The sequence below is a fragment of the Schistocerca americana genome, chromosome 11 (genome assembly GCF_021461395.2).
Source record: "Schistocerca americana isolate TAMUIC-IGC-003095 chromosome 11, iqSchAmer2.1, whole genome shotgun sequence".
Classification (NCBI taxonomy): Eukaryota; Metazoa; Arthropoda; class Insecta; order Orthoptera; family Acrididae; genus Schistocerca; species Schistocerca americana.
This window is the reverse complement of record NC_060129.1, coordinates 104,224,839-104,236,312: the sequence shown is the minus strand read 5'-3', so window position 1 is coordinate 104,236,312 and position 11,474 is coordinate 104,224,839. Positions and strand designations below refer to the sequence as shown.

General features: G+C 42.6%; 1 protein-coding gene across 1 annotated transcript in view; it reads right to left on the bottom strand.

The window, feature by feature from the left end:
* Positions 1-4,008: 4,008 nt before the first annotated feature.
* Positions 4,009-11,474, bottom strand: part of LOC124553318 (26S proteasome non-ATPase regulatory subunit 10-like) — a 40,748-nt gene continuing 33,282 nt past the window's right edge. Inside the window, exon 3 of the mRNA XM_047127196.1 lies at positions 4,009-4,489. Coding sequence (XP_046983152.1) covers positions 4,009-4,489 — 481 coding nt within the window. The remainder of the gene's footprint in view (positions 4,490-11,474) is intronic.

The following is an 11,474-nucleotide window of genomic DNA, read 5'->3' as shown; positions in this document are numbered from 1 at the left end:
GTCAAGCACACCTCATCTTCTTTTAACATGGCAGGTCCGTTGAGGGGCTTATAGTTCTATGTAGATGTCATTTATTTTTATACTACCGCATTCCTTTGTTCTTGTATTTTGAACTGACGTGCTATGTTTCGTATTACTCTGTAGTTTCGTATTTATTGTTTAGTGATTCATCTAACACAAAGTTATTCTGTACTCCCCTTATGCCTGGACTACACTTTCCTGTGTACAATTCATATAATGATTGCTTCAGTGTCATTATAATCCTTTACAAAGCCTAGAATGCAAACCCACTACACAGTTACTATATGTCGCCATTGTCTCTCACTATAAAGTACTATTTCATATAGCACATTCAGAGAACTATGACATGCTGAAACGTCTTGTGTATTTGTGGTAAACTGTTTGTCCCATTTATCATCATCTTCTTCACCTAATTCAGGAACGGCAGATCACTATGATGAAATAAAGAATAGTTCTGTGTAATACACATTTCTTTGATTGGATACTTTGGTTTCACGCAGAGTACTTTGTCTCTAATGTAACATAAAATTTATTAGAATTAATTTTCTTGAAAGAGTAGAGAAGAACACAAGCACTGCGCTTAACTGTTACGATCTCAGTGATTGGTAGGTGTATGTTCAGTACAGTTTATAGCATTGTTAGTGATTTTTATAGATCACAGTCTTCTTTAAATTTACTGTTGTTATACACACCATAGTGTATTTAACAGTCGTATGTTATCCGGTGTGTGTTTAGTGTATGAATGACAGCTATGTCTGACATTTTTCACGGTGAAGGTCAGATGTGAGGAAGTTCCGTCAAATGAACTTATGTGTAGTCATTTCTTTGTTCAGAGAGCTATGTGTGAGGAGGTACAGAAATTCACTTGAACCGTCACACAAACAACTTTTTCACTCTAGCATCAAGTGTAGGGACAGAATGTGGGTGATACGGATACATTTCTTATATTTAGATTGGTTGTAAGCATCAACTGCGGTGAATGCAGAGACCAAGTGGTTCAGTTTATGTCTGCAACATCCAGCATAGTATGATTCCATCTGTCCACCAGGATGGTGATCCTGTGAGTGTGTGTCAGCAACTGCGTCACTACCTTCGTGAATGTTTGCCGTTTCGGTGGTGTGAAGTTGGCAATGTTAAAACCTTTCGTCACGATTTTAATACTGATACAACAGGTTTATTGCTCCTTCTGAAAGAAAAATAGTTTACTCATGCTACACTAATTACATTTAAGTGACACATTCCCTATGCAAAAATTTACTGTGAGCAGGAGGAAATGATAGATGACAGTTCAACTTGGACTGCTGCCCATTCCTAATTATAATCATCAGGGTTGCTAACCAGTACTGTGTCAAGGTATGTTAAACCTAACAGTGATTTCGACATGCAGAATCAGCATCTAGTTGCTCTGGTTTATCAGTGGGTTATACGTGCATCTTATGTTAATGTGAGATGTTCCCGGAGGGCAGTTACCAAAGTATTCGCAGAAGGAGGGGTGGACCACACAGAATGTGAGGGCTGCGTGGCTCTTTCACTCAGTACGTACCTCACACAAGGAGAAAGAGACAACAGCTTGGCCGAAAGGGTGCTGATGGTGGCTGGCTCCATTGTCCAATAGCTGGCTGCTGATGCCCACAGCAAGCTCAGAGGTTGCGCTCAGTGCCAGGGAGGCGCCTGTTTTCAGTCTCTCTCGGCATTTGAGAGCTGGATGGACGAGTGCCTGACTTAAGAGATATGTGTGTGTGTGCAATGTTCAAATTCAGTTTCGAAGTAAAACAGAGACGCACTGCCTCTTGCAGCGGTTTCAGCCTTCTTTACTGTAAGGAGAAGAGTTACATGTTTCATGGAAGATCACTGTGCTCTTGAAAATCCGTCTCAAAGGGGCTATTACTTGGTAGTCAGCGGTAACTTATTGTTTGATAACTGAGACTGATCACCACAATTTTTTAAATTATTTTTGACAAATTGCAAAGTCATTTCCATCTGTGTAGATATTTTTGGAATATTACAAGCACTATTGGCTTTTACTTGTTGGTAGTGGAGTAGTATTCACGTATCGTGTATCACATTTGGTTTTCTGACTGGACTGGCTACACAAATTTCTGATTCACTTTTCCAGTTCCTACGAGCCGTAGTTGGGCAAACTGCCAGCTGCGACACAGGAGGTTGCGTGGTGGTAGCTCCTGGCCCTCTGCCGACGTGACGCCAGTCTGAAGGAAATCACTAAATATCGATAGGAGGGAAATGTGGCCAGTCGGAGATTTTGCTGTAGCTCCCCATTATGTGAGAGTGGTGATCTGCGTTAGATTATGCGTCGTAATTGAGAATACACTGATAACGCAATTTCAGGTGATAAGCAGGTAACAATGCGCGAATATTAGTACCAAAGTCTGAATGTAATTGAACAAAGTAGTTATTGAAACGTGTCAATTCAGTCTAGAATCAGAGCGAAAGTGGTGTGAATATTCCTCATAATATCACACCTTAACTACAGATGCAAGTTTCTGCACAATCTGCGTGACAGATAGAGGTAAATTCTTCGTAGGTCCGAACTAAAGATGCATTCCAACTACAGAACTTTTATGTGGATGCTTTGTTATGGAGAAAATTATGATAATTTTTGGCACGAAACATGTTCCTGCCAAGCAATTTTCAGTAATTAAATATTTTAGATAATTAGTAGTGTATTTTTCGATATTTGATTAATTTTCACAAAAGGAAGCCCTCTTATTTTTTTCTTTCCATTACACACTGATCAGCCAGAACAATGTGACCACCTACCTAATAGCCAGTATGCCGACCTTCGACACGTATAAGAGCGGAGACTCGTCTGTCATGGAAGCAAAGCGGCGTTTGTAGGTCACAGGAGGGAGCTGGCACTAAATCTCCACATACAATTCACCTTCCCATAAATTCCGTCGTGGGGGCGATGGTGGGTGCGATGAGCTGTGATGCCCCATAAAATAACATCACAGATTTGTTAGATCTGGTTAAGATCTGGTGACTTGGGAAGCCAGCACATCAGCTGGAAATCGCCACTGAACGGGTATACGTGGTCTGCCACGAGCGTACGATACTCCTTGATCGTCATGGTACCACTAGACCATGGACACCCATGTGAATGTTCCTCAGAGCATAATGGAGCTACTGCCAGCATGTCTCCCTCCTGCAGTACGTTTGTCAAGAAGCTGTTTCCCTGGAAGAAAAAGGATTCACGACCTCCCGTGTGCATGGCGAAGAAGGTATTGGGATTCATCAGACCATGCAACGCTCTGCCACTGCAACAACTTCCAGTGCCAATGGTCACATGCTCTTTTCAGTCACAGTTGCCGATTTTGTGGTATTAACATTGGCACATGCATGGGTTGTAGGCTACGGAGGCTCATTGTTAGCAGTGTTTGGTGCACTGTGTGTTCAGACCGACTTGTACTCTGCCCACAGATCGCCGCTTGTCCTGGTTTACGAGTTTACCCAGCCTACGACATTCACCTGTGATGAGGGGTGGCTACCCAACTCCTGGACACCTGGACGTAGCTTTATATTCGTTTCATCACATGATGAAGACACTCGCCACAGCATTCCTCGGACAAGTTGTGCAGTTTCCGAAATGCTCGAGCTGAAGCTCTGGGCAATCACAAACTAGCCTCGATCAAACTCAGACAGATTCAACACGCAGACAGCGTGCACACTGATACTAGGAGCACTGTGCAGGTGTATGACTGGCAGCCATTCGTCGCCATGTGTCGCTGCTGCCGCTTTGTTGTGTTTATATTGGTAGTAGGTTGGTGGTCAGAGTGTTCTGGTTGATCAGTGTATGTCTCCCTCTATCATTATTCTTTTGATGTTCCTACAGTAGTTATAAATGTTGCATAAATATGGATACAGAGGACGACTGCTGTTTCTTTGTTTGCATTATTCTAAAACAAATGAAGGGTATTGTCAAAAATCTTCATTTATTTTATTTCACAGACATTTGTGAGACTGCAAGCTTTATGATAGCACGTCTATCAGCTGCTGGTGGTTGTACTGCCTGGCAATGTCCTGTGGGGTTTTGCCGATGTTATCCACGGTCCTCTTGTTGGCCCCTGCCTCCAGCAGTGCTATCACCGCCTCTGCCTGGCCTGTGAATGCCGCAGAGTGCAGCGGCGTCCACCCATCCTCATCCCTGGCGTTGGGATCGGCAGAGGACGCCATCAGCAGCTGCACAAGAGCTGCGTGGCCGTTCAGTGCAGCCTCATGCAGGGGAGTCTGCAGCGAGTTGTCCCTCGCACCCACGTCAGCACCTGCCATTAGCAGACACCTCACTGCCACTGTGTGGCCCCCAGCGGCCGCCCAGTGGAGCGCTGTCTTGTTGTTCTCGTCCGTCGCCCCCAGATCTGCCTTAGCCTTGAGGAGCATCAGCAGCTCCTCCACTGCCCCCTCCTTAGCTGCCTGGATCAGTCTCTGGTCCTTCTCCTCTCCACGAAGGCTCCTGCAAAAAACAGAGAAATTCTCATACATTACTAGAAACACGAAGACATCATGAAGAAAACAATCGCAGGAGCAGGACTGTGACCTCTGAAAGCACATCCATGCAGTGACAACCAATGAACCTACAATTTTCTCCCTTCTACAGCCCATAGTAACCTAAAGTCTTGGTAGTTTCAGATACATAACCACAGCAGTATTGTCTTCTCAAATCCTTCATTCACTCCTAATTATATTTCCCACACCGCATCTCTCAAGAAGTTCAGTCGCTACATTTTCTCACATTCATTCCCTACACTAACTTACTTCAAAAACCAGATGCTAGTGTTAAGCAGTCACGGCCCTTGACTGAAAGAGCTACGTCATGCTGCCGCTAGTAGTGTTCTATGTCACTAATATCTTCTGCCATAAGGAAACGCAGCACAAAAAGCTAATCAATTCCCTTGATATTTAAGGAATATTTCCTGTTATGAAGAAAAAATCAGCAGAGTTATTCCCAAATATCCTGAAACAGCTTAATCAAAAAGAGAAAGCTAGTTTTTATGAGAAACCTGTTTGGTCGAAATATTTCAGATACAGCAGTCAAAGTAACTCTTCTGCTTTGCCTTTGGTGGCACATAGTTATGCACAAGTGGTCACTTAACAAACAAAGTGCTCGCAAAATAAGAGCACTCACAGATACTATCTATTACACACACAGACACACACACACACACACACACACACACACAGACAAACACACACACACACACACATACACAATTTGAATATAAATTCTTGCAGCACTATCTGTCTGTAGGCAACAGTAAAATCTGCAGGTTATAATAGCAAATTTATGTTTCTAGCACTACCCAGATCACTATTCGAAGCTCTGATCCAAGGAAATCTTGGCCTCCTGAACGCACTGTAGACTTCTTACCATTGATCTATGTCCTCAGAAATGCACCATGTCATTTGCGCGTATCAGATTTACCATAATGAGCCTAACAGATAATAACCACAATCTGATACTACAAACTTTGTGTTGCATCTCCTTCTGAATAAGACGTAGCAATTTGTTTTTAATCTAAAGGTGATAAAGAACAAATTCATGTTATTATCCTACCACATGACATATTACAGCTGACAAATCCAGTATCCATCAATCAGTCCCCCCACTTTCTTGTTCTATGAATATTACATTTATGTGATGTTCCTGATGTAGTTGTTTCGACAGAAAATCTTACAGTTCTTATACTTGGAATGGCTGTTAATATTGTGACAAATCTGTGTAACGCTTCTTGACTCTTTCCTGTCGAATGACGATACAGGGAAAGTTATTTGTGAACGACTACAGTGGCCAACAGCCTGGAAGTTGTTTTGATCTCCAAAGTCCTTTACTAAGTGTGCCCCCAGTGGAGGCTGTGTGCTTTTGCCTGCCTATGGTGTGTGCAGCGGTTCACAGGGACCCACGGTGTAAGATGGAATACCAGCAAGTGGTACTCCTTTTTTTTGAAATACCACTGATAGAGGTAAAAGTCATATCCACAAGTTCAAAAATACCCTACAAATATGATGCAGAACCCAAGCTGTCCAATCAGGCATTGTAATAAGGAGCAACTAGTATGATTTACGTGCAACCGTTTTATCTATGACTCCTGCTGTTGGAATGGTAACCAGATGCAAACTGATTATGATCAGATTTAGTCTACAATGTGCTCCAATTATTACTCTGCAGTTACTGGAACCTGATGAGTTGGCTGCCTCACAATCACGAGTTCCCCATACTCCAATTCAACAGAGGTTCTGGGTGGACGAGTTTCTGAAAGACTGTATTATCTTTGTTGGGGAATTACAGTTAAAATGAAAGATATTTCTGTATAGCACTGCGGTTGTTTTGCTGTGTTTTCTTCACCTCGGTGATATTCAGCACCACTGATAGAGTTCCAGCGTTTGTGACTGCCACCAGCATTTGTGTCTTCAGTATCGATGTGGTACTAAATGCAGCCTTCGAGATGTGGCCATGTCATAGGAACCGAAACACCACAGCCTTTCTTCTGTTAGCAAATGCTGTGGACAGTGGAGGGACTGCTGCTAAATAATTTATTTTACGCATGATGTATGGATTTATAAAGGTTACTGATTTGCATTGTCCGAAATTATCGTGTCGTAGTCCTCCATCGTGCCAAGCAATACCTTATGTTTTTGCTCCCAATTAACTGAGACCATGTTTCTCAGCTTGGGAACGTATGGACGTCCCACTAGGATGTTCTCCTCAATTTATTCAACTTCATGTTTAGGTTAGTTTCATGAGCTGGCATTTTTTTTTACAATTAGTCCCCCCCCCCCTCCCCCTATCACCTAGACGTATCTACTTAAAACTTATTTCATTTCACGCAGATCTTCCTACTTGTAGGTCAGCAAACTGATTTCATTCCTGAGATATCGTCCTCATGCTGGAAATCTCAAGCGTTTTAAGTGTTTAGAGAAGTGTTTCCACATCATTTGCGTGTGATGTTGCTGACAGCAGCTGTACTTGACGAATCAGGCTTTTAATTTACAGTATTATAGCAATCTACATCATGTTTGCCACCTGTTCACTAACTCTCATTTTTCTCATAGCCATAGTAACTAAAACATTAAATAAATCATTCAAGTTGTCAAAAGCCAAGCAAAATATCCTACTTGTGATTTGTAGATTGAGGTGAGATTCAGAATGTATTTGTACATTCCGCAATGGATATGACCTGCTTTTAACTGCTGTAGCACAGTGTTTCTATGGGGTTAGATTCCCTTTCAGAAGCAATTTTAGTGCACTGTTTTGTAAGAATGTCGATTTTGTAGTCAGAATTGAGTAACAGTATCAATATAGAATATTGAGGTGATGATCCATTTTACTTCTTTTGGGAGAACACCATCAGCCTCTCAATAAAATCGTAAGAATTACTGGTTTGATTAAAAGCTTGTGAATGTGAAAAAACTATGTGCCAATTTTCGTGGATAACTGCTCAAAAAACTCCAAAAGTATTCTATGAATGTTCTCTCGTTTATCGTTGATGATATTTGGCAAAATCGAGTAGTCCACTCTCGTTATCCGCCACAGTAATTTCATCTGTAACGATATCCTCCAGATGTTCTACTTTTTGTGTCGCCTCGTTTTCGCTGTAGGCTTGTACCATGGGAAGCAAGCAGAGGATCTTGTTTGCTGGCCAGAATCCGCACAAACTGCATACATGTATTAACGGGGTTCTATATTCACAGGAACAAGAAGTTACTTAACTTCACATAGTCCAGGTGTTGTGGTATAAGCTCTTCTGTAACAGTTCAAATTGGCCACACTCATGTTGAAGTACCAGTCCATTATGTACAATATTGTGGTACTTCGCTGTGACTGAAGGGTCGATTCGTTGACTCATCGGACAACTGACTGACTGGCCCTTCGGTCCCTGGCGGCGAACTAAATACTGATGGTCTAGACGGCGTTGGCGGCGCGTTTCTAGCGCGATTGTCTTTGGCCTCTCTCCTGATAGGCACACTTTCTCCAGTGTCTATTATAAATCTTCTTGCAACCTCTGTGCCACCTGGAGTGCTGGCGCCAGCTTACGCCAGCACACTACTTGTCTCTGGATTCACATTTGGGGTGGTGGGTGCCTAAAAAAAGTTTGTACATAATTTCTCCCAGGATCTGGCGTTACATTTCGTCCTCGCCCGTTAACCGTTCTGTTGGTGCCTGCACTGCCATTGTAGTCTCCAATCTAATCTGTAATACTGGTGTTTGGTCTTCACTGTCATTATTTCTCACAGCTGCTTGCCTCATTTGTAATATTAGTTGTGATATATTGGTAACAGACTTTGTCTGCTTAGTCTTAAAAAATACTTTGTGCGTCATTTCATTGTTTGTACGTGTCATGGAGGCACGTAGAATAACATTCATTGGTGTTTTTCTGCCTTCATTTCGCAACAATGTGGTTCCTGTGTTAACAATTTGTCATCATTTGCGCAATGTTGCGTTAAAATCCTCTCGTGAAACAGAGATTTTTTTATCTAGTACATGCTTGTGCAACGGTATCTTTCTCGTCGTTGGAGGTCGATCAAGACGTGATGAGAGCAGCCATGTCTATGTGCAGATTACAGAATTCGCTTCATCTATGGGCCAGCGGTTTGTCAATATGGAGCTGGCGTGCAGTAGTATCCCAGATGTGTTCCACCAGGTTCACATTGATTAATTTGGCGGTCAGTACATCAATGTCAGTGCACTACCATGCTCCTCAAATTACTGCACCACAGTTGTGATACATACTGTTGTTGTACTGCGAGATTCAATCGCCATTGCGAAAAACATAAAGCATCAAAGATGCATCTGCCCTGCAACAGTGTTGACGTAGCCTACAGCTGCTATGATGCCTTTGATTACTGCCACTGGTGCCACAAAAGCCTACGTGAATGTCCACTACAGCTTAATACTGCCCCCACTATCCCGAATTCATGGTGTGGTGGTGTTTCTTGTAACTGTTCATCTGGATGACGGCGCATCTGAACACGACTATCGACCTAGTGTAACGTGAAACGGGATTCACTGACCAGACGACACGTGTCCATTGATATGTGGTCCCATCTTAGTGACACTGTGTGCACCGTGTGAACGTGCGAACATCCAGGATTCGTCTGCTATGCAGCCTCAAGTTGAACAATGTGTGCAGAAGGTGAGCTCCAAACCACTTATCCCCACAACAGCATTGAACTCTTTTTGACAGGTCTGCCACAGGTCGATGCCTATGCACAGAGTGGGCAAGCCTGGTACCTCCACTTTCTAAGATGAGGTATGGACGCCCAACACCTTGTCACTTACTCTACAATATTTGAACCAATCCCTATAAGTACTGTCGATAGTAGGGCGTAACAAGCTTCGCCAGTTCCGAAACGCTCATTCCAGACGGTGGGCCATCTCAAACTGCCCTTTGACAGAGTCGCTTATATAAATCGCATTACCAACATGTGCCCGCACTGTCACTAAATTATTCCCAATTAGTCTCTCCCCTGATAATTTACTTACTTTGCCACATGACGTCTCTGCAATGCCACCAGGAAGCATTCAACTTCGCGATCTCATCAGTATGTGTATATTTTCTCTAGAAGTCCTCCTGCTTAGCAGGGGTTAGATTCCTGGATGGGTTGGAGATTTTCTCCACTCATGGACAGGCTGTTGTGTTGTCCTCATCATCATTTCATCCCCATCACCGGCGCGCAAGTTGCCCAATATGGCGTGTACTGAAGTAAGACTTGCATTTTAAGGCCGAACTTCCCTGGACGGGGCCTCCTGGCCAACAATGCCATACGCCCATTTTCATTTTTTTCCATATACTCCTGCCATGGGCTCTTAAGTAAGCACAGTGCAATGCAAACATTGTGTACATCCGAAGTTTTATCTCTTTACTAATGATAAGCTTCAGCATCTGTATCTTTTTGAGTATCATGCCATATAAATTCTGCCCCAATGACAGAACTGGGCCAGAGATATTAGCTGTGTATTGCTACTTATTCTATTTTCTATGTGAAAAAATGTTAATTAATAACAGATTTTGCAGCCATGCCACTAAACCTGTTCCATCTTTCAGAGCTGTTGATGTTTTACAGTTCATTCCATCTCTAAATGAAATTTCATTCTCAACGACATCAGTTAGGTTACCTACTATGCAATGCCCAAGTATTTAGTTCGTATTGGCTCCTTCTTCTTGTAAGGCAATTGTATATAATGTTTGTATGCAAACATGTCTGCTTGCATAGTTGAGTGGTCACCATATACAGAGGTATGCAGAAAACATGGGGTGGGTTTCTGGTACTGCCAGGGATATTTCCTTGCGGGGATCTCTGGGACGAGATGCAGGCAGCCTCATGATGCCAGCTGACTAACTGTGTGTGTGTGTGTGTGTGTGTGTGTGTGTGTGTGTGAATTCCTAAGGAATCAAACTGCTGAGGTCATCGGCCCCTACTTAAACTCTACTTAAACTAATACTAAGAACGACACATACATCCATGCTTGAAGGTGGACTCGAACCTCCACACTATCCGTGACATTGTGTCTCAAACCATGTGGCCACTCCGCGCAGCAACTGACTGACTGAGTGAGACATACGGGCTCTGACGTCAAGGAATCCGGCAACAGCTGAAGACTGGTGTGCTGACACCACACTGCTCTGTACCACATCTGAATGACACCATTGGCAGAGATCGATAAAGTGGGCAGTCAATCCTGATTGGTCCATCGAGGTCATAAAGCGGAGCTTCGCTTTTTGTGCGAACATTGTCTTCCAGTGTTTGTACTTTTACAGGTTTGTACAGGTTTTATAATTAAAACACTTTGTTTTAGTCTTCCAGCGCCTGTATTTCGATCTGTAAGGTCTTCTATTGATCCACACAAACCTCTATAGCCCACCACATAAGAAAATCTTCACATTATTATCGCTGTACAAAGTTTTTCTTCGTAGTATCATTCCCACATACTCTTCCCCAACCTATTTCCTATTTTCTGGTTTTCAAAGCCTCATTTCCTACAAATGTTTCTCTCCATTTTTAAAAGTACATTACTATGTTTTCGAATATGGTTTTCTTAGTCTCATTGCCCACTAATTTTTCCCTTCCTTTTTGAGCTACTGAAATAGTAGGTTCTATTTTCTCGTATACCCTCTTCTCTGGTTAATCCATTCATGCTTTTTTGCATTTTGGTAGCCTGTTGTGGTAGCTTCCCGGAAGTTTTCTTTATCTTTTATATTGGTGGTTTTGTGGTGTAAAGTTATTCTGTTGTCATGTCTTATTTCTGACTGAAGTCCTCAGTTTAAAATTGATCACCGTGTTTTGGGGATATGTGGAACCTTGTTTACTTTCACTGACCGGATTCACGATTTTTTTGCGAAGTATTCCTCGCGATGTTGCGCCTCTTTAATCTCTTCCATAATATTTCCTTCTTCTTTATTGTATCATGCACTTCTTATTGTGTCAAATAGCTCACACTC